Source organism: Quercus lobata, chromosome 8, assembly GCF_001633185.2.
Source record: "Quercus lobata isolate SW786 chromosome 8, ValleyOak3.0 Primary Assembly, whole genome shotgun sequence".
NCBI classification, from domain to species: Eukaryota; Viridiplantae; Streptophyta; class Magnoliopsida; order Fagales; family Fagaceae; genus Quercus; species Quercus lobata.
Window position 1 is genome coordinate 48,951,337 of NC_044911.1, and position 24,457 is coordinate 48,975,793.

General features: G+C 34.5%; 1 protein-coding gene across 3 annotated transcripts; it reads left to right on the plus strand.

The window, feature by feature from the left end:
• Positions 1–113: 113 nt before the first annotated feature.
• Positions 114–21,290, plus strand: LOC115957962 (acyl-CoA thioesterase 2-like). Of its 3 annotated transcripts, XM_031076319.1 has the most exons (17): positions 114–257; positions 356–448; positions 1,047–1,114; positions 1,271–1,352; positions 1,793–1,839; positions 2,006–2,131; positions 2,880–2,957; positions 5,813–5,900; positions 15,272–15,384; positions 15,598–15,660; positions 15,740–15,795; positions 19,236–19,340; positions 19,491–19,547; positions 20,029–20,130; positions 20,635–20,683; positions 20,773–20,841; positions 21,004–21,290. In XM_031076319.1, exons 1-17 carry the CDS (start codon positions 233–235, stop codon positions 21,079–21,081), a joined length of 1,299 nt encoding a protein of 432 aa, XP_030932179.1. In that variant the 5' UTR covers positions 114–232; the 3' UTR covers positions 21,082–21,290. The 3 variants fall into 3 exon arrangements, with proteins under 3 accessions (XP_030932179.1, XP_030932180.1, XP_030932181.1); XM_031076320.1 differs by lacking the exons at positions 114–257; positions 356–448 and having other exon boundaries at positions 1,031–1,114; XM_031076321.1 differs by lacking the exons at positions 114–257; positions 356–448; positions 1,793–1,839.
• The last annotated feature ends 3,167 nt before the right edge of the window (positions 21,291–24,457 follow it).

A 24,457-nucleotide genomic window follows, 5' to 3' on the forward strand; every position in this document is an offset into this window, starting at 1 on the left:
ATCCCTTCCATAACTTTCTCTCCTCCTAAATTAGGAATATTCTTAGATATTCCTAGAGCATTTCATATTTATAAAAAATTTTACCACAAATTTAATGACTAAACTCATATAAGAAAAAATAACATTATTTTTATGCTCGGAACGGAACCACTGTTAAGTGTTTACCGCTTTCTTATTTTAACGTCTCTTTCTCTCTCACTTTCACAATTTTCCGTTGCTCAATCAATTTCCGATGGCCGCAGTCGACACCGAATCAGGTCAGAGAATTTCAAATTTTAATATCCAAAAAAAAAAAAAAAACAATGTCTTGGTTTGAATAATGGAATTGAATTTTGAATTTGAATTGGTTTGGCAGTGATGGAGTTCTTGAGCTGTGTCCCATTGCTACAGAGGCTACCAGGCTTGTCTCTCAAGAAAATCGCTGAAGTTGTCTTTGTCAAACGCTATGGTATGAGTATTACTATTCCATTTCTCATTATTACTATTACTATTAGCACGTAATTGTAGTTATAAATTGAAACGATTGTTTATCCATTTATAATGAATTAGTAAGTTTTCTTAGCTACTAATCAGTAAAGACACTCAGAGTTTGTTCATTTCAGTGCCAATTTATGAAATTTTTAATGCTTTCTAACAAGGGATTATTAAACTAATACCACAATGAAGGTTCTTGATTCAATTTCTCTTTTGGAATTTTTAACATGTTAAGTTTTTGTAGTTAGATATTATTTTTCATATGAGATTGTATAAGGATTAATGAAGAATTCTTATACAATATTGAAAGTTTGTATAATGTGTTGTCTCAGTGATAAACTTATACCTTTATTCGCATTTTATGACAGAGTTTTGAAAGTTCCAATTTCATGAATATTTGAATTTTATTGGTGGGTTTTGAATATTTATAAAAAAGATTAATAAATTTTAATACAATTTGGGCGGAGTGGCAACCTGTAATCCCTGCACCTAGTTCCACCCATGCCCTTTTTGGAATTTTCTTGACTGAGCAGGGTTAGCAACAATTGTTTGTTTAATGTGTTGGGTTGTAGATCCTGGAGAGCATGTTGTTCGTGAGGGTGAAAGTGGCGATGAAGTTTACTTTATATGGGATGGAGAGGTAAGCTTACCTGAGATAATCTCTTTCTTAGAGTGATGAATATAGTTTTTTTATCCCCCACACACCCCCCCCCCCCCCCCAAAAAAAAAAAAAAAAAAAATTCCTTGGAAGGATGATAAATTTGAAAGGCTGAATGTTTAATCTCCTGGTTTACAGGCTGGGGCTGTCGGATCTGTTGCTGCTGATGAAGAAAGTCCTACAGAGTTCCAATTGAAGCGATATGATTATTTTGGTTATGGTGAGAAACTGTATTCTGTTTTTGTTTTAATTTGTAAGCTATTTATTGTTGTCTTTCAGCCTCTTTCAGCCAAATATGAAATTGTTGGTAATTTAGTTTATTCTTGTTATCATCTACAGAGTTATGTTGACCGGTTCATTTTTGAAGATTTTATATATTATAAAAGGGTTTTGGTGCAATGGAGGGTGTTAATATTTCCAAAGTATCTCTATATATGACATGTTTCTCACAAAAGGGTGCATAAAGTTGTTTGTTATTTGCTATTTCGGTACCTTATTTATGACAAATTGGTGGCAATGATGGTCAAAGTGGCCTTTACTCTAGTTTATAAAAAAAAGCGGCCTTAACTCTATGTTGCTTCTTGTGTTATTTGCATCTCTGTATATATGCCTAAAATTTTGCCAAAAAATTATGGGAATAATTCAAACTTTTTGTTGCAGGCATGTCTACACTTGTTAATGAGGCAAATGTAATTGCTTTGACTAAGGTAGCTGCAAAATAAATACACTCACATGTATATCATATATCTTTGTCTTTTGCTTTCCCATAACATATACGTCATGCAGACTGCTCAAGCTTATTGAGATTTATCTCCAGAAGCTATTTTTGTGTATGACTGTAGTGAGTTTCTAATGTTTTGTTTGTCATGGCAGCTGACATGCTTGGTGCTACCCCGTGAACATTGTAGTTTGCTGCAGACAAAGTCAATCTGGAATGCGGAAAAAGCCCTCGAGACATGCTCACTTGTGGAGAGTATATTACACTTGGAGCCAATAGATGTGTGTTTTTAAACTGTTGTTTGAGAATCTTCTGTTTTGATTTTGTGTGCATGCTTCTGCATAGAGCTTTTTCATATTGATTTTTCTTGCTAGCATATCTTGTTCAAGCTTTCTACAAGTACAACTATGCTTATTGTGTTCTTGTTATTGTATTCCTGATTACTTCTGGTTATTTTGTTTTTATGTTGACATGCTAAGCATTACAAATGAATTTTTCCTTATGAAATTATTTTATGAAAGCTCATACATTTTCATGTAAATCATATTATACTTGTCAGATCAAATACAAAGAATTGTGGATGTATAGTTTTAAGAGGATCAAAAGAAGAAAATTCATAAGCCTATTGTGGAAATTTGGAAATAGTGAAAAATTATCTCAACTGGCAGACAAATGCTTTGGAGCCTCATTTCCAAGCATGGGGGGTTCAGCTGCATGACTCCTTTCTTGTCATTCCTCATGGCTAATGCCACATCCTTCTTTTTATTCTTTGCTAATGTGTATATCCCTCTGCCTTTACCACCTTTTGGACCTTCTTTTTATTCTAGGGATAGTGAATTTCATTTTCGTAATAATTTGATCTAGCATTTTCTGTACAAAGTTTATTAGACTAACCCTGAGTTTCTCATGTATCACCTTCTACTTTTTTTTTTTTTTTTTTTTTTGAGAAATGCTTGCCATATTCTTATACAGAAAAACTCTGAACTTTTGGTTTATGCTAAAGATTTAACTTTGTTTTTCCCTTTTAAGGTAAACATATTCCGGGGGATCACCTTACCAGATGCACCAAAGTTTGGAAAGGTTTTTGGAGGACAATTTATTGGACAGGCAAGATTAAGCTGCTCTCTGTCTCTTTCTCCTATTGGCATGTTTTGTAAAACAAGTTTCCAGTAAAAACAAGTAATAGATAATTGCATATTGTAATAGCCTGTACTAGGGCAGAATCTTTGAACTATTACATATTAGAGAACTTGTATACATGTGCTTGTGGTGGGTCAACGTTTGGGAAGATTTGCCAATGACAGTTATGAACCTTTTAGAAGAAGGTTTAGGGTTCAAAATGAAAATATTTCTTTTATGTTTGTGTTAAATTACTGATTGTCCCAAAAGCTTAAGCTATTAGGAAATGGTGAATTTAATCACTTAACCATAATTTTATCACTCCCCCTCACTTGTGGGCCTAAACTTTCCCTTAATAAGTGAGGGCCCAACAAGTGGGAATTTAACATTTTAAATGGGAGGTAGAGTAAAGTTAGGGATCGAACTCAGGATCTCCTACTCTGATACCATGTTAAATTACCAATTGTCCCAAAAGCTCAAGCTATTAGGAAATGGTAAATTTAATCACTTAACCATAAGTCTATTAGTTTGAAAAGAGAAGAAGAAAAGGAAAAGGAAATTTTCAAATCTACAAGCAGTGGCCATGAACATTACCTGTGAATAATATTGTGAACAGTACTGCAAGAATGAAAAGAAGAAAATAAAGAAGAGAAATGGAGGCAAAAGAATACTAAGGCCAATGTGCTGCAATACTCAAAACACTCTATTTTATCGATTAACTCTAACTTCTTTGAGTACAGTTATATAGATCCTAACTTTTGACTTCTCTTAGTAGAACTAGGACTGTAATGCAACTTTTTTACCTATCAAAAAAAGAACTAGGACTGTTAATTTGACTACTAAACTAAACCCTAATTGAGTTGAACCAAAGCCAACACGTAAAGTCCCATAAACAACGTAAGAATTACTAATAGAAGAAAACCCAAGGCCCATAATAATGGCTCATACCTAACAATTGTAAAATTACTAAGATACCCTTGACTCTAGAATGGCTAAATAAGAATTAAATTATAAAATCTAATTAGCTACCATGGACACTTACTCTTGGGCTTTGTCTTAACCTTCGACTTCCAAAGAGGATATTGTTTCTGTAATCATGCTATGGTTGCACTATCTATCTTCCTCTTATTCATCCACATGTATGATCTATACACATCTAATCACTTGCAAATTCACTACATCATGTGTTTGTGGAAGTTGAAAAATGATTACTGTAAGGGCAAGTTTTGGATCCTAAGCCCAAAAGATAAAAGGATTTAGGCCCAAAGAGCCCAATATAATGAATTTGTAGAAAGTGGGCTAATAACTAGGCTTCAATGAATTGCACAATGCTCACTATGGACTAAAAATAGAAAGAAAGCAAGGGAAAGACAAAGAAAAAAAAGTCTTTTGCAGAGAAATTCCTCCTCGGCAACGTCCGAGAAGAGTAGTCCTGGATTATATTATTCTTAGACTTGAGTACAATTTTAGTTCTCAATACTACAGTGTTTTCTTTACCAGTTTTCAAATGCCCCTCTGCAATGAGATTTTCCTTCTTTATATTGCCCTTCTTTGCTTCATCTCAGCCACTCACGTGTTGATTAGATGGCTAGCCCTTATGCTTGTCCCATCAGCACCTTCTTAAAGTTTTTAGAGGTAGCTGTAAGGCTGAATATTACCGTTCAGGTATCACCTCCACATTAATGTGGCCAGAGAGTTAGCTACAAAGCATTTAATGCGGTGGCAGCAGTTTTCTCTTAGATATTTCTTACTTTCCCATTACCTTATCCCTTCCCGATGATTATTCTTACTAGTAGAACTGCCCACAACGCTGCTCTTGATGGCAGGTCCACCCTTCTGACCTTTGCTCTGACAAGCCGAGGTGTCATTTGTCCTTGCATCTTCTTCCTGAACCCTCATGACCAGACCCCTTTCCTCATTCACTAATGTGCACTTCCGCGATGACGTTTATCCATCTTCAGGCTACTAGGTGTCCTCGGACAGGGCCCACGGCCCAATATGCACTATTGGGCCTGTCATCCCTATATTACTTTCTTGGAGTGTAGTCTTTAAAGTTGAATGTTGAATATGCCAATGTATGGTTTAATGTTTGCTGTTTTTTTCAATGTCAATATGTCACTTGATCTCTAGACTATCTTTTGAGAACTTTCAAGACACTTATGTCAATAGATTATAGAGTGACTTACACTTCTTTAAACAATTTTCTATATTGCCTTCATATACTTTTTGAATTACCGATTCTCCCAAAAATTTAAGCTATTAGGAAGTGGGAAATTTAACCACTTAACCATAATTGTAACACTCCTTTTGTGGGCCTAAACTCCTCCTTAATGAGTGGGTTCCAACACATGGAATTTTGAACAATTAAAATGGGAGGTAAAATGGAGACTAGGAACGAACTCAAAACCTCTTGCTCTGATATCATGTTAAATTACTGATTCTCGTAAAAACTTAAGTTTTTAGGAAATGATGAATTTAATCACTTAACCTTAATTTTAACAATACTCAACTAAAAACTGCGTCATGCTGTATGTAGAATACTCTTTTCATGGGATACCGCAGAATCTAGATTTCTCTGTGCATGAATTTAAGTTAATATCAATTTGAATATTTGTTACCGTCAAAATTTATTAGTAAGTTTTTGTAGTTGCTATATGAATACTCATCCTTTTTTTCCACAGTTTATTACATTTTGGGATAACTCGTGCAGCTCAAACAAGTATATTTTATAAATATAGATTGAGTTTTTTTTATTGGACACAGACAGTGAATACAACTTGGAATCAACAATGGCTGGAGCTTTTAACATACTCATAGTCTTTAAGATGATGTGTGCTGTGCAGGCATTGGCTGCGGCATCAAAAACTGTTGATTTTTTAAAGGTTGTCCATAGTTTGCATGCGTATTTTCTTCTTGTTGGGGATTTTGACAGTAAGTACATTTCTGTCACCTTGTGTTAAACTTCTGTGGATAGCATTTCTTTCCAATGTTATTACTCTACCATTTTTTGTCCATCTTTCTTTAGGATGTCTCATAACAGTGCATACATTGGACTTCCCGATACTACCTTTACATTTTTGAATTGGAATGCAGTAAAAATAATAAATATAAAGGCAGTAGTTATGCAGATATCAATTGCATGTAACTGCCATCAAATAGTAAACAAAGCTTAGGCAATTTTCTGGTTTTTTTCTTCCTCAATTCACAAAACTTTGGTTAAAACTTTAAATTCAATTGATTTTCTTTATAATTAATTTTATTGACAACTTAAATTGAAATATATAGTTAACATTGTGAAAAAGAATCTCAATAAAAGAATTGTTAATTTTTAGATTTCATAGATTTTAAATTTCAGTAGTTACTTCCATATATATATATATATATAAATAGCACTTATTTTTTTATAAGGATATGTGTCATCTGTAATTAAGTTATATCCATTATCCATTATCTTATTTTTGAGATAGTCTTTTAGTTCTAGGACTCAAATTTGTGCAAAATTAGTTATGTCACTTGGTGTAATGTGAGTCACCTTGGGGTTTCAACATTGAACATTCTTTTAGCTTCAACTTTAATATTTTATATAAAAATATATAGATTCCTTGAGACATTCAATTTATGAAGATTGACAAACAAAAAGGGATAGAGGGATTGTTAATATTATTATCATCATTTTGACTTTTTATTTCTGGAGCATGTATGTGAAAGCTTTTGCGGAAACAATATAAAACAAAATCATATTTTCATTTAAAGATCGTTGTACCACACAACCATGGATTCTAAATAGAATAAAATTGCGTACCTCTCTTAGCAACCCAAGCGTGTTGCCTCCCAAGGTATTCACGTCTCTCTCTCTATTTCTTTTGAGTTTTCAGAAGACTGCAGTATCACACAGTAGTTCTGATGGCCAACCACTAAATATGATATTATAAAATCTTATTTTATAGTAGACTTTTAAAAACCCTAGAGAGAGATTGGACGTGGGATCCTTAGGGATCCTAATCTTCAGCCGTAGGATTTTATCAATAACTTTTTGAACGTTATTGACTTATCTTGAAACTCTTTCCAAAATTATTTCTTAATTTTCTCAATCATATCAAGAAAATATCTGAACTTCTACATATTGCAATAATGTCCATCAACACATTGCAATTGACCCCTGAAGATTAGAGATTTACAAATGAGGTCCCATTTCATACAATTTTATATCTATGTCCTTCCACCATACTATATTCCCACAAGCCACTAGGACTGGATAAATATCATTGTTATGTCCCTAGCTTATGTGACCCTTAATTTCTTGATTTCATAATTTCTATTGGACTCCAAAATATTTATAAAAACTCTTTAAATATATATATATATATATATATATACAATATTATATATATATGAAAACACATTTTTGAAAAAATGTCACCGGCCGGTTTTGTTTTGAGTCCAACTTCAATATGAAAATCAACTGAATATACTATCTTCTTTAGAGACTGGTGGATTCATTGTTGAGCATTTATATATTTTACTCATTACATACATAACCCAACGTGTCTGTATATAGCCTTTAAAATTGGCATCACCAGTTGACATTGTCAAAGTTATGTGCATAATAAATAAATATACACAAACCCCTCATGTTTGAGGACAATAGAAAAATTGTGATAGAACAACCTTTTAAATAACAATGATCACTCCATAAGGTGTTCTTGATCAGATCCAATTCAGTGTATGTACTTGTTACATTACACCCACTTGTTTGCTTAAAGTCACTACTTCAATGATGGAGTAAATCATCCTATCATATAGCAGCACAACAAGTGTAGGCTTCAATGGTAATATTCAATTAATATCCACAGCCTAGAACAATTTAATAATATATGAAAAATCATTACTCCCTGTCTTTGGTTCCTTAACCATTAACATGATTTTTCCTACAGAGGTGACATCACATGCAACATTTAAACAATGAAATATACCTATAAAAATTATGAATGTGAAAATAGAATTTTATCATCAAATAAAAATGCACAGTATTGTTTTTGAGGGCACATAATTCTAACAATCTCCCACTTGCACTCAAAACCAATCATACATGTATTTAATACCCATTGCTTCCAAATGTTTCTCAAACACTTTTTGAGACAATGCCTTTGTGAGTGGATCTGCAACATTATTGGCAGAGGCAATCTTTGTTATTGCTACATCACCTCTTTGTATAATATCACGTATCAAGTGATATTTACGTGCAATATGTTTTGTCCTTTGATGAGCCCTTGGTTCTACTGCATTTGCAATAGCCCCATTATTGTCACAATAGATAGTAATGGGTGACTCAATAGAAGGAACAACTTCAAGTTCTTGAATGAACTTGCGAATCCACACAGCTTCCTTTGCAGCTTCACTTGCAGCTATATACTCTGCTTCTGTAGTAGAGTCTGCAGTAGTATCTTGCTTGCAACTTCTCCAACTTATTGCTCCCTTGCCAAGAGTGAACACAAATCCAGAAATTGATTTTCTATCATCAATATCAGATTGAAAATCAGAATCTGTATACCCTTGGACAGTCAAATCCTCACCACCAAACACCAAGAAATAATGTTTGGTCCTATTTAAATATTTGAGGATATATTTCACTGCTGTCCAATGCTCAGAACCTGGATTGGATTGATATCTACTCACAATGCTCACTGCATAACAAATGTCTGGCCTAGTGCAAAGCATTGCGTACATGAGACTTCCTACAGCCGAAGCATAAGGACAGTTTCTCATTTTCTCTCTCTCTTCTTGTGTTTTAGGACACATTTGATTAGAGAGATGAATTCCATGTCTAAAAGGTGAAAACCCTTTCTTGGAATCTTGCATGCTAAACCTAGCCAATATCTTGTCAATATAATTGACTTGTGAAAGTCCCAATAACCTTTTCTTTCGGTCTCTAAACAATTTGATTCCGAGTATATAGGACGCTTCACCAAGATCTTTCATTGCAAAGTGACTAGATAACCATATTTTTATAGATGACATTGCTCCTACATCATTGCCAATGAGTAGTATGTCATCTACATAAAGAACTAAAAATGTAATAGTGCTCCCACTAACCTTTTTGTAAACACAGGGTTCATCCATATTTTGTGAGAAACCAAACGATTTGATTGCCTCATCAAAACGGATGTTCCAACTGCGTGATGCTTGCTTTAGGCCGTATATAGATCTCATCAACTTGCACACTTTTGATTCTTGACCATGAGATATGAAACCTTCTGGCTGGTCCATAAAAATTTCTTCTCGAATGTGTCCATTCAAGAAAGCTGTTTTAACATCCATTTGCCATATCTCATAATCATAATGTGCAGCAATTGACAATAGAATCCTTATGGACTTTAGCATGGCTACTGGCGAAAAAGTTTCCTCATAATCAATTCCAGCCTTTTGATTATACCCTTTTGCCACTAGCCTAGCTTTATAGGTCTCCACCTTACCATTAGGTCCTATCTTCCTTTTGTAGACCCATTTACAACCAATAGGCTTAATACCTTCTGGTTTGTCTACTAAGGTCCAGACCTGGTTGGTATACATTGAGTCCATCTCTGATTCCATGGCCCTTTTCCAATTCTCAACGTCCTTATCAGTCATTGCTTCTTGATAAGTAAAAGGGTCATTATCATGCTCCTCTGACTCCATTAGATAAATCTCATTTAACAAAGTGAGTCTAACTGGAGGCCTGATAGTCCTTTTACTACGTCGAGTTTCTTGTATTTTGCTTGGTTCAGTAGGCACTATTACTTGCTCTTCATTATTCTCATTCAACTCAGCCATTGGGTTATCAATTTGTTCATCAAGAGAAACTTTTGCTCTACTTTCATTTAAGCTATAATCTTCCTCAAGAAAAATAGCATTCCTGCTCACAAACACCTTTTGCTCACTAGGATTGTAAAAATAGAAACCAGTAGACATCTTGGGATAGCCAACAAATAAACATCTATCACTCCTAAGTCCTAGCTTATCCATATTAGACTTTCTAACATGTGCTGGACAACCCCATATCTTTAAGTGATTTAGACTTAGTTTCTTACCAGTCCATAACTCATATGGGGTATTAGGAACTGATTTGGTTTGGACTCTATTTAATAAATAAACAGCAGTCTCCAAAGCATAACCCCAAAATGAAATTGGCAACTCTGACATGCTCATCATAGAACGAACCATATCTAATAAGGTTCTATTTCTTCTTTCAGCTACACCATTATGTTGAGGTGTGGCAGGGGGAGTCAATTGAGAAATAATCCCATTTTCCTTTAGATATTGCTTAAATTGATCCAAGAGGTATTCTCCTCCTCTATCAGAGCGAAGAACTTTTATGCATTTTCCAGCTTGTTTCTCAACCTCATTACGAAATTCTTTGAACTTTTCAAAGGATTCAGATTTATGTTTCATTAGGTACAAATAGCCATACCTAGAATAATCATCAATGAAAGTAATGAAGTAATAGAAACCACCTCTTGCCATGTGATTCATAGGACCACAAACATCAGTGTGTATTAATCCTAATACATCAGTGGCTCTAGCTCCCTTTCCTGTAAAGGGACTTTTGGTCATTTTCCCTTGTAAGCAAGGCTCACAAATTGGATAAGGCTCTACCTTCAAAAGATTCAATGGCCCATCCCTTACCAATCTATTGATTCGGTCAATATTGATATGACCAAGCCTTAAGTGCCACAAATAGGTAGGATTAACATCTCTTTTTCTTTTAAGAGATAACACACTGGTAGCAATATCATTCTCAACACAATTAATAGAATTATCAATAGAACTCAAAAAATAAAGACCATCTTGTAAAATGCCAGAAGTTACAAATTTATTATTAAACTTAACAACAAGTTTAGAAGTAAAAAGAAATGAATATCCTGAACAACCAAGTTTTGAAACTGAAACTAAATTTCTTCGCACTTCTGGCACATATAAGCAATCTTCTAAAACAAGAGTTCTACTAGAAGATAATTCTAAATAAAAGGTTCCAATGGCAGTGGCTGCAACAGTTGCACCAGTCCCCATCTTTAGGATCACCTCCCCTTCATTTAGCCTTCGGGTCTCCTTGAACCCCTGCAACACATTGCAAATGTGTGAGATTGTACCAGAATCTACACACCAAGAATCAAATGGACCATCCATTAAATTTGTTTCAAAAACGAGCAAATTAGGCATACCTTCTGCAGGTTTGTCATTCTTCAGAGAAGCCAAATAATGGCGACAGTTTCTCTTCCAATGACCAGGCTTACCACAATGGAAACAATTTCCTTTTGCTTTCTTTTTCTCAGTGTCCTTATTCACTTTGTCACCTTGAGCCTTATTGAATGACTGAGACCCTTTTCTCTTAAAGTTCTTACCCTTAGGCTTAAACTTAAAAGAAGAATCAGATTTTTCAGCCAACATTACAGTAGGCTTTTCTTTCTTGATGAGATCCTCAGCTGCTTTCAACATATTGAGCAGCTCTGACAATGTCACTACCATCTTATTCATGTTATAGTTCATGATAAACTGATTAAAAGAATCAGGTAAAAATGCTAGGATCACATCAACTTGGGTCTCACTATCAATTTCTGCACCAAGCATATCCAGTTCATTGATGAAAGAAATCATCTTCAGGACATGTTCCCGAACTGGAGTTCCTTCCACCATTTTGGTGGACATGAGATTTTTCATAGCAGTTTGCCGTGCACTTCTGCTTTGTTCTCCAAACATCTCTTTGAGGTGCAGCATCATATCTTGTGCTGTAACTAGGCCTTGGCATTGTTTTTGCAACACATTGGTCATAGAGGCCATTATGTAGCATTTAGCCATTTCATCAGCCTCATGCCACTTATTAAATGCATCTCTTTGCGCCTCAGTGGCATCAGCTAAAGCAAGTTCTGGTGCCTCAGTATTAAGGACATGAGCTATCTTATCAGCAGTGAGAACAATGATTAGGTTCCTTTTCCAATCTACATAGTTTGGTCCAGACAATCGATTTTCATCCAAAATCTTAGCTAAGGGATTAAAATTGGTCATAATGAATCTGCAAAATAATACAAAATAATATTTTCACATACATATATCCATCATATTCAGGTTTTTGAATAACTAATGGTACCTCCCACAAGAACAAAATATCATAGATTCCCAGAACAGAATATAACAATTATATTCATAAATAGTTCGAAGTGGGCATCGGGAACCCTTACCTTGCATGCTCCAATAATTTCTTTTGAAATATACTGTGCACACCATATAAAGGCAAATAGATACTATTCATCATAATTTCATCTCATGTTTCTAATTTTATTTAATTTATCTATGACTCCCGATTTACTTTTGGCCTCCAAATCAAACATGTTTTACACTATTTTAGTGGTCATGTTTATTTGGATAAGTGCAAACCATTATCTAAGTGTGATATATGTACTAGTATGATTATGTTGCTATTTTAGCCACACTCCCACCAGTCATACACACACCTGTCTTCCCAAGAAGTAAACAAGAGGAACTACTAAACCAAAATCAAGTCTATCCTTTTGGCTTCAACAAAATTTTAATTTAAAAGAACCTTTATTCACCGACAATGGAGGGCCATAGGAATTATTCTATAAAATTATCCTATTTAGCACTTAGCATATATCAACACTGGGATGTAACTGTAAAGTGAGTCAATGCACTAAATATCATTCTTTATGTGTCTAACACAACTCCCACCAATTGAGATTCAATACCTTAATTCGGCAATACTCAAGATTTTATCAATATAAAAGGGTGAGTCAATGAACCAATATATATCAATATAGGTTACACAGATAAGCACATATACATGCATGTAGGTTCATAATAGACAATCTATCAAAGACAATCTAGAAAGCATAAAGACAATCTATGAAACCATAAAAGACCATCTGTAAAGCATGTATAGGCTACGGCGCACAAAAGCAATATACAATCTATAAGGCATAAGAGACTATTTATGAAACCTAATCTATAAAGTATTTGGAGGCTTACAACACTACTGCGGCGCACAAAGCCAAGATATTTTAATTGATGTTCTCCACTTTTCCGAATGAAAACATTTAACATATCACATATGTATTTCAATCACGGCATGTAGGAAACATATCTCGGCAAACATATTGATATCAAATAATAATTTAAAATCCATGATTAATTGTGGTTTGCTCTGATACCACTGAAAGCTTTTGCGGAAACAATATAAAACAAAATCATATTTTCATTTAAAGATCGTTGTACCACACAACCATGGATTCTAAATAGAATAAAATTGCGTACCTCTCTTAGCAACCCAAGCGTGTTGCCTCCCAAGGTATTCACGTCTCTCTCTCTATTTCTTTTGAGTTTTCAGAAGACTGCAGTATCACACAGTAGTTCTGATGGCCAACCACTAAATATGATATTATAAAATCTTATTTTATAGTAGACTTTTAAAAACCCTAGAGAGAGATTGGACGTGGGATCCTTAGGGATCCTAATCTTCAGCCGTAGGATTTTATCAATAACTTTTTGAACGTTATTGACTTATCTTGAAACTCTTTCCAAAATTATTTCTTAATTTTCTCAATCATATCAAGAAAATATCTGAACTTCTACATATTGCAATAATGTCCATCAACACATTGCAATTGACCCCTGAAGATTAGAGATTTACAAATGAGGTCCCATTTCATACAATTTTATATCTATGTCCTTCCACCATACTATATTCCCACAAGCCACTAGGACTGGATAAATATCATTGTTATGTCCCTAGCTTATGTGACCCTTAATTTCTTGATTTCATAATTTCTATTGGACTCCAAAATATTTATAAAAACTCTTTAAATATATATATATATATATATATATACAATATTATATATATATGAAAACACATTTTTGAAAAAATGTCACCGGCCGGTTTTGTTTTGAGTCCAACTTCAATATGAAAATCAACTGAATATACTATCTTCTTTAGAGACTGGTGGATTCATTGTTGAGCATTTATATATTTTACTCATTACATACATAACCCAACGTGTCTGTATATAGCCTTTAAAATTGGCATCACCAGTTGACATTGTCAAAGTTATGTGCATAATAAATAAATATACACAAACCCCTCATGTTTGAGGACAATAGAAAAATTGTGATAGAACAACCTTTTAAATAACAATGATCACTCCATAAGGTGTTCTTGATCAGATCCAATTCAGTGTATGTACTTGTTACATTACACCCACTTGTTTGCTTAAAGTTACTACTTCAATGATGGAGTAAATCATCCTATCATATAGCAGCACAACAAGTGTAGGCTTCAATGGTAATATTCAATTAATATCCACAGCCTAGAACAATTTAATAATATATGAAAAATCATTACTCCCTGTCTTTGGTTCCTTAACCATTAACATGATTTTTCCTACAGAGGTGACATCACATGCCACATTTAAACAATGAAATATACCTATAAAAATTATGAATGTGAAAATAGAATTTTATCATCAAATAAAAATGCATAGTATTGTTTTTGAGGGCACATAATTCTAACAGTATGTTGGTCTCTAATCTAGCTAATTGAAAGATAATTGTTACTTCGGTCTCAACTGCAGAAACAAATAAGTAATAAGAGAAACAAATTTGTTCCCTACCAACTTTATGTTAGACTTTATATTCTCAATTTCCTTAAGACTTTTCTACCTTACATTCTTGAGAAAAGCCAAAAAAAAAAAAAAAAAAATCAGGTGGAGTCATCCTATACAGTACTTTTCCCCTCTGTTTATTTTGTCCTTGCCTCTTGTGTGTGTGTAACCCTAAACAGTGACATCCATTTTGACAGAAATACTAAAGTATGACTTGATTAGACTAAAAAAAGTGATTGGATTTGGAGGTGTAACAAGTCTAGGTCCTGTTTCAAAATATTTCTTTTTATGTTTAAGTTGCTTGTCTCCAGGCCTCTTGTTGTCTGCGTAAAAAGCCCAAAATATTCTTCATTTTTAGTGACTGCATAAAGAAGTAAAACTTTCAAACAAATTATGGCTTTGAAATGGTTTTGTGCTTGAAGTTTTCATGTCAAATTGTTGATTCAATATGTTATGGATTCATGCAATGTTGAAGTATATACTGTTCTGCATTTCTGCTACAGGAACTAATATTATATCTTCATGATTATGGAACTATAACTTAAATTTTTGCACAATGATATAAATTTCTGGTACCCTAACCCATTATGCCATTCATGGATTAAAATTAGTGAGAAAGATATTAATGGTACGCATGTAACTATGCCTTTGTAGTGCCAATCATATATCAAGTTCAACGAGTACGTGATGGGAAAAGCTTTGCTACCCGAAGAGTAGATGCGATACAGAAGGGAAACATTGTATTCACATTACTTGCTTCATTTCAGGTATGAGTTAATTGCATGCTATTGAAATTTTCCTGAGTTGGGTTTGGCCAGTGGTTACTTTTTGATCATAATGCATTTTCGTTGCCATGACTTTTTATGTGGTTTTGAAGGTGTGAATATTTAAAATTATTTTAAAGATCGTACTTATGAAAAAAAATATTTAAAATTATTTTAGTGTTGCAAATGTAACATTTGATTAAGTTGAATTTACAGAAAGAAGAAGAAGGGTTTGACCGCCAGGAAGCAACAATGCCTTCTGTACCTGCTCCAGAGATGGTAACTAATATTTGTTTTCCATTTTTTGTTAAACAATTTCCCATATCTTGCTGTTTTAATTATTGTCTCCAACTTGCAGCTTCCATCAATGGAAGAGCTACGTGAGAGACGTCTCATGGATCCACGTCTACCAAGGTAAGATTTGTACGACGCAATTCACAGTTTATTGCTATCTGCCCTTGCATATGTACATTCCATATCTCCACTAGTTAGATATAAATGATTCATCTTTCCTCACGTATTGCATTTTATTCTATAAATGATTGGTTCTTGGTTATTGTTTTGTTTATTTGTTTTCTTGCTGATGTGCTTTTATGTACTTTATAATGATCATAGTAAACACTAGTTTTGGGAGTTTTTAAAAGAACATAATGGAATGGAACCAAATGGAATATAATGTATTTGGAAATTTTAAAAGAAGGAACAGAAATGAAAGAAATATATAGTTTTATTATTATACCCAACTCCTTTTTATTTTTTATTTTGTCTCAAAATAGGGATAAAATCGATAATTTACCACCATTAAAGGATTGAGTGTTCCTCCCACTTTTGGAAGGAATGAGCATTCTATCCTAATCATTCCATTCCTTCCTTCTAAACTCCCAACTGGAAAATGGATGGAATATTCTTTAAAATCCCTTTGAATTGTGCCATTCCATTCCTCTCCCCATGGCCCTTCCCCCACTCCAAAATGGAAGTTAGTTTGGTTATTTGACAAGGAAAATCCTATTAGGCAAACCTATATGTGTCTCAGACAACTTATAAAGTCCAAAACTATAGTTCTTGTCAAATTGGAATTTCATAAATTTGTTGGAGAGCTTTATACTGTGATCCCATCTTTCAGAGTTATTAGGTTTAAGAAGAATGACTTGAAGAATCTGTTTATGAATCCAAAAATTCAAAATATAGGAGAATTACTAAATTCTTTATTTGTTGTTCCATAACTTTTAGGTTCGGTACAAGGCTGCCTCATTTAGCAAGCAAAACCATCTTTAGGGTTTAAAAGAAAGTGAGTTATGGTGGACTAGAGTATAAAGATGGGAAGTTTGCCTATGATCTACTTGGGTATGCCTTTGGGTACTTTGCACAAAACACCCTCTATTTGGAATCCGATCCTTGAGAGGATGGATAAGAAGCTTTCAGGCAGAAAGCGGCTTTATTTGTCAAAGGGTGGTAGACTCACCTTGCTGAAGAGTACCCTTTCAAGCCTTCTAACTTATTACCTTTCCCTTTTTACTATCCCTAAAGCTGTAGCGACTAGATTGGAACGCATTCAAAGGAACTTCCTGTGGGGTTCAACGGTTGAGTGCTTCAAATTTCCATTGGTGGCTTGGGAAAAGGTTTGCTTGCCACGTGAGTTGGGTGGTTTGGGAGTTCGGAAGTTGGTGCCTTTTAATTAGGCCTTATTAGGGAAATGGCTTTGGAGGTATGGCCATGAAACCTCACATTTGTGGCGTAGGGTCATTGCCATGAAATATGGGGAAGGAAAAGGGGGTTGGTGCACTAGAGCTTGTAGTAGGGCTCATGGTTGATGGTTGTGGGTTATGGCGGAGTATTAGTGAAGGGTGGGAAACTTTCGCTTAGCATTTCTCTTTTGCGGTGGGGGACAATTCTCGTATTCTTTTTTGGCATAATAAGTGGATTGGTGATGTTCCTCTCAAAATTTTGTATCCTTAGTTATTTTTGTGTTCAGCTAATAAGGAAGCTTGCATTTCAAAGGTGTTAAGCCCTCCAGTGGGTGATAATGATAGAGTGTGGAGTTTAAGGTTTCATAGGGAATTCAATGATTGGGAGTTTGCGGCTTCCTACTCCTTTCTTCATTTCATCCAAACCCGAATTCCAAGGGGTGGACGGTGTGACAGACTTTGTTGGGATCTTAATGGCAGTGGGAAGTTTGATACTCGGTCCTTTTATCATAAGATTCGAAATGCAGCTCCTTCCACTTTCCCTTGGAAGGGAATTTGGAGAGTTAAGGTTCCTAAAATGGTGGCTTTTTTTTATGTGGATAGCAGCCCATGGTCAGATTCTAACTTTGGATAACCTTATGCTTCGTGGTCACCCTTTGGCGAATTGTTATTGTTTGTGCTGTAACAATGCGGAATCTGTAGATCACTTGTTACTTTTCTATCCGATAGCTCATTCTTTATGGATGTATATGATTCGGTTGTTTGGGATTGAATGGGTCATGCCAGGTTCAGTTGTGGACTTATTATTTTGCTAGTATCATTGGCTTGGGAAGTATAGCTCGGATATTTGGGATTTGGTTCTAGGTTGTTTAATGTGGACTATTTGGACTGAATGGAATAGGCGGTCTTTTGAGGATGAGGGAAAAACTGTGGTTCAGTTATTAGAGTTTTGATAGCGGACCCTCTTTGATTGGTCTCGATGTTGGGGTTATTCGGATAGTTCCACCCTTTTGGATTTTCTTTAATCTATTAGAATAGATTAGGGGTTGCTTCTGTCTTTTTGTTTCTTCTTTTCCTTTGTTCACTACCGTGAACTCTTTGTGTTTCTCTTGCTATTCTTTTATCAATAATATTTCTTCTTACTTATCAAAAAAAAAAGTGAGTTATATATTACTTATTAAAAAAAAAAAAGTAAGTTATATATTATATAGGAATTCACCATTTCATAGGCTGTGTAAGTGTTTAAAGATATAAGGCTAAGGATGAATGTCCACCTGTACTTGCTTTGAAGATAAGATGCTATTTTTGGCATTGTCAAACTCACCATATAGTTATCTATGGTACGTGGGAGTCTTAGGATACACGTGGTATGGTTGATAGTATACTTCTCTACCAGGCTATTAAAAAAAATGTTACATGTTTTTTTATACATTCATGAGTACAAATTCAGTTTTTTTTTTTTTATGAGGAAACAAATTTCATTAAGAGTGCAAAGGGGAACAACCCATGGTAATTATACAAGAGATACACCAAAGAGTCAATAATAAGTTTAAAAAACAAATAAAAAATAAAAAATAAAAAATAAAAAATTTAGACAAGGTAGAAAGAAGAAAAATAATCACTGGCAGCAAATGCATGCAAGCGAACCTACACAGACGCGAACCTACACAGACACAGTGCTTTCTCTATATCAGATCCTATTTGATATGAGCTTGTGAGCCTCGAGTAAAGTAGACCAGGATAGCCTTCCAGTTAGAGCCTAAGAATAAAGTGAACCATAATTATGTCTGTATTCGGCTTCACTTGAAGATAGGCACCAGAAAATCTGCCATATATGTGTGACCTGTCAACTTGTTTAAACTGAATTTAATTTAATGCTATTAATATTTTTCTGCTAGTTTTAGGAATTGATAGAGACAAGCATGGGACATTGTTTCGTAGTTCTGTTCTGTCTGCTTATGTTTTGTTTTGAGTACTGTTGCTGGTTTTCCTGGGTAATGTGTGCTTTGCAGTAATTGTGAAATTGGATAGATTTTCATTGTTATTGTACCTAAAGATCATCTTTTGATTATGAGCCTAATAACTGAATGAAATCTATTGTTTGGTTAGATTATTGACTCTAATTTTTTCGTCTTACATAGCTAAAATGTTGGTATTTGGTTGATTCAGGAGTTATCGGAACAATGTGGCTGCTAAAAATTTCATCCCTTGGCCCATAGAGATACGGTTTTGTGAGCCCAGAACTTCAACCATTCAGACTAAATCTCCTCCAAGGTTAGCCTGGATTATTGTGTGGATATTCATCTTTTCCTATGGGCTAAATATGCAGATCACTTATTCTAGAAATATGGATATGGTTTTTGCTTGCATGCAAATCCATGTTTACACACCACATCTTTTGAGTACATTTTATTTGTATTGCAGTTTGAGGTATTGGTTTAGAGCAAAGGGCAAACTCTCTGATGATCAGGCCTTGCATAGGTAAGCAAAACCTTTTTATAAATATATATCCAAGGTGGGTTCTGCTTTGCTTGAATAAAAGCTGAGCAGAATGAGTATCTCATAATGAATGAGCAATGTGGCCTTTTGTGTTGTTCTGCGTAGTTTTTGAGGGAGCCTTATACTGTAATTTTTGATATTCCAATTAAGTTAACATGCCATATCATCTATCTGTTATATTCACATGTCTAAAAATCTGCCTCACTGTTATTTTGACCCTTCGTAGAGGTCAGGATGAAAATTTTTGTTGGTGGGCCTTACCCCAAGAAAGGTTTAGTTGGCATATATAAAAGAGTTCTTTGGACAGTTTACCAGCACAAATAATGCCCCTATGCGATGTTTGTTGTATTCTTAATCAAATATAAATTCAAATATTATTAATGATATCTGGATAAAGGTCCAATTTACTTGGCTTTAGTTTTGTTCCTTTTTTTTTTTAATATGCTTTTTTGGTCATTTGCAGATGCGTAGTGGCATATACTTCAGATCTGATATTTTTTCAAGTTAGTATGAATCCCCACCGTAGGAAGAATTTGAAGACAAGTGCTGTTAGTCTGGACCACTCGTAAGTATCTGCGCCATATTACCAGATAATTAAACACCAAAGTGTGTGGCCAATATGTCAAAATTAGAGAGTACTTTTATATTCAGTATCAGTTTGACAATAGGCCCTGCTTTTATAATGGACTTTAAGCTGTTATATGTCTGAAAAAGATGACCAAATCATATTTTGCTAACATGGTTTTAGATTTTAAACGAGAAGCATGAAGTGAATTCAGGTAACTATTGCCTTGTAGCAAACTGCATCGGAAAAAAAAAAAAAAAAAGGACAATTCCTTTTGTATTGTTGACTAGATGCACTGCTACTATCAATTATCAAATGATGTTTCTGGTCATGTCTTGGTAGTATTTCTGTTGGCAGACTTAATTATCCTGACATGCATGTTGTCAACTATATATTGTATGTGCAGTTACGTTCACGGTCAAAGTTGATTTAAGAGCATTCCTTTGCCACTTTTTTTTCAATCATTAATTCATTACTATAAGCTTGTTTTCATTTCCATCTCAGGATGCACTTTCACCGGCCTGTCAGAGCTGATGACTGGCTATTATTTGCAGTACGTGCCATAAAGTGTTTAGCTCTTATGTTTAGTTTTGTTTAGATACTTATGCATGCAAGTTTGTTTGGGTTTATTTTTACCCACAGATATACAGTCCTGCTGCCTACAATGCACGCGGCTTTGTTTCTGGCGAAATTTTCAATAGAAAGGGAGAGGTAAAGATTTCATTATATGTTCATAAACAGCAGAAACAATCTTCTTTATTCTTCTTTAATTACCTCCTACTCTTTTTCTCTCTTTCTTTGCTTTTTGCTGTTTTCTCTCCATCCAAGTGATGTCTGTGTCATGAACTGATTTATGCATGTCTTGATGAGCAGCACGTTGCATCGGCAACTCAAGAGGGCCTTCTTAGGGTGCTTAGAAGTACAATTCCACCTGCAGCATCGAAGCTGTGAACTGGTTGATGCTAGGCCGTGCCAATGGAGTATTATGCTAAACTTTTGGTGATCCATCAGGTTTAGGTGCCAAGATTTTGCCCGTTCCCCCAATATTTACCTTTTATATTAAATATTCAATAATGATTTGTGCAGTTGTAACAAAAATGAAAAAGGGCGAAAGTCAATTATTGCAACTATGTAGCATTCAAGATTTGATTTTTCTGTCTCTTTCTTTTTCTCTTGAAAAATTATTTCATGATAAAAAGCAATCACATGCATTATAAACCAGAGGCATAGCCCTCATAATAAGTCAAGGCAAACGGTAGTCTGCTGGTCCATTTACATGAGTCAAGACTCATAAGCTACACGCCATTTGCTAACCTAGTAATTATTCGAGGCATATCCCCCTATATTTACAAGACTTTCAATATCGTGGATCTTGTGGGGGAAAGCTTAGTTTGAAATTTCGAATACATTGAATGGTCTCCACTCCCTAGCTTAGTCTTGTTACACACAACGGGGGTTCCAAAAATTTTTTTTAGGGGGACATTAAAAAAAATTTAATAAAAAAGAGAAGTTGAATATATTGAGTTATCAACTTTTTTTTTAAAAAAAATTACCCACTCAAATATATGAAGTGTTATAATTTCCTTTTACTAATTTTCATATTTTGAAATTGTTATATGTTGGTTCATTATCAATTGTTATTATCTATTGTCAATATGGGTAGATGTGACCATTTTATTTTGTTAAGTTTGTATAACATTTTTATTTTTATTCTATTGTCATTATCTATTTGTTGTTATACTAAGTGTCCATTTAGCCAATCAAATGCTTGAACAATCACAAGCTTACTATTTTCTTGTCTTGAATCTCTTACTTTATAACAAAAGGTTATTATAATATGATAACAATATGTACAAATGTAACAAACTCTCTGTATTTTCTACTTATTAAATTATATAAAGTTATATTATATTTATACTATACAAGTACACATTCACGCAAATAACATTATAAAAATATTAAATAAATACATAATGCACACAATTAGTATCAGACATGTATACACATAAGACATAAATTTATAATAAAGATGGACACACTCATAACGGATAAACACTCGCTCTTTACTCTCAGAGAGAGAGAGAGAGAGAGAGAGAGAGAGAGAGAGAGAGAGAGAGAGAGAGAGATTTGTGATCTGTGATAGATGTATTATTACTCTTAAAATTCTATTAAACCGTTTTTCAATTTCTAATCATACTCCCTGTTCAATCTAGTTGGTTTTTTTTTTTTTTTTTAATATCAATATTTTGTTTCACTTCTTTTTTTACTTCATTAATGGAAATTACTCACGACTTGCAAGTGATCTATAACACTATATGACCATCCCCTCCCACCTAATCATACTCCCTATGGTCTCTAATTATTCTCATGTGACCAATTTTTATCAACAATTTTAATGAGAAGTGGATGGATTTGGAATCCATGGGGCTTTTATATAAAGAAAGAAGAAGAGAAATCTAGAATGTCAATATAATTATACATAGGGTGGACATTGAGGGTGTATGAATCTTGTAGTTTCCGGTTTGTTTTTCTAATGATGTTGGAGCCACTCACAAACCTGACTATTAGTGTCCTCAACAGAACAAATGTTTGTTGAGGTCCAAAAAATCACAGCACTCAAGCCCAAAGAAATAAACACAAGGGGCCATGGAAAATGAAAAGAGATGGTAAGCCCAAAAGGCTTGAAGCCCAAAAATATAAAGAAAAAGACAAGCCCGGAAGCTTATAAGAAAAGAAAGAAGAAAAAGAAAAGAAGCCCAAATCAGAAGATTGGAAAATTACCAGCGTAAAAAGAAAGCTGAGTCGGGATCCTCAGAGGCTGCCAAAGGCTCAGGATCCCCGAGGCGTGTAGCACAGCCAAGAGAGGATTAAGACAGTTCAAAGGAAAAGCCAAAAGAACACAAGAAACAGAGGATGGATACGTCCTTCTTAGGTACCAGAGATCTAGCAAGAAAAAGAAGAAAACCTGGAGTAATCTCTCACAGCGTAAGTGGACGGTACCTCGGGGAATCAGAATGAAGGGGTATAAAAAGGGGAGTAGCAGCAAAGGACTTTCGAACCGGTAGAGTGGGATTCCGCCCATTTGAGAAAAAAGATAAAGAGGAAGGATGACCAAAAACTGAACCATGAGGAACGTGATATTAGAAACCAGTGCACTCCGAAATAGATAGTCAGCCATGGGCTTTCGAGGAAACAACACCAAAAGGAAGAAAAAATGAGAAACAGGGAAAACTCAACCTTCTGGGCGATGGGCACAAAATGGGATCTGGTATCCAGGGGGCAAAACAGGGGAATCAATGATTCCTCGGGACCCTAAAAATAACACTATAAATAGGGGGGAAGGATCGTGAAGAAGGCAACAGAAATCAGAACAAGAATCATTTGAGAAAGCTCTATTGAGAAAAACACAGAGAAATTAGTAAATCATCTCCCGGTATCCCAGAAAAAGCCACTGTAGCATATACTCGGATTCAAAAAGATTCAAATTTTGCAAGTCTTAGAGGCTTGAATAGCCATCTAAGTCTGTAATTTTTGAGCTTACTTGAATCTTGTATCACGTCTTGGTGAGCACACTGTAATCATAATAGAGAAAATTTAATGAAATATTTCTTATTAATTTGAGGATCCCTAACCATAACTTTGTACATTTACTGTTTGTTTTGCATTACTTTTGCTGTTTTGATTGTTGTTCAATACAAATATTCTCGTTTGCTAGTTTATGTGTATTGTAGGAAGTATGCCCTGTGCACCGTTTGGTTCTTAAACAGCCCTTTAGCTGCAGTGAATCAAAGCCCAATCCACCAAACTATAATCATTTGGCCCAGGATCCTTGGGCCTGTGTGCTAAAGAAAAAGCACTCTCACAATGTTATATGCTGATTTTGAGATGTTATTAAATTCAGTTGATATAGTCCCAAACTTCATTGATTTTGAGATGTTTTGAAGTGAAATATTTTGAGCCATATGTCAATAGTGTCCTCAACAAAACAAATGTTATATGCTGATTTTGAGATGTTATCTACTTTAGTTGATGTAGTCCCAAACTTGATTGATTTTGAGATGTTTTGAAGAGAAATATTTTTCAAAAAATGTTTTTCTATTTTCAGGTATTTGTTTACTGGTAAAATATAGTCAAACTTATAAAATATTTTCTGTTGATAGTAAAAACCTTTATAAAAATTTGTAAATTGTTTTACCTTTGAAAATTTGGTAAAACATTTTCAAAAAACACACAGTGGCTTCCCCTCTCCCATTTGGTTGCTAGGTCATCAGTCTGGTTTTCGGCGACCAGTGTTGTCAATCCAGTGGCAAGAGACGTCTCACCGGCA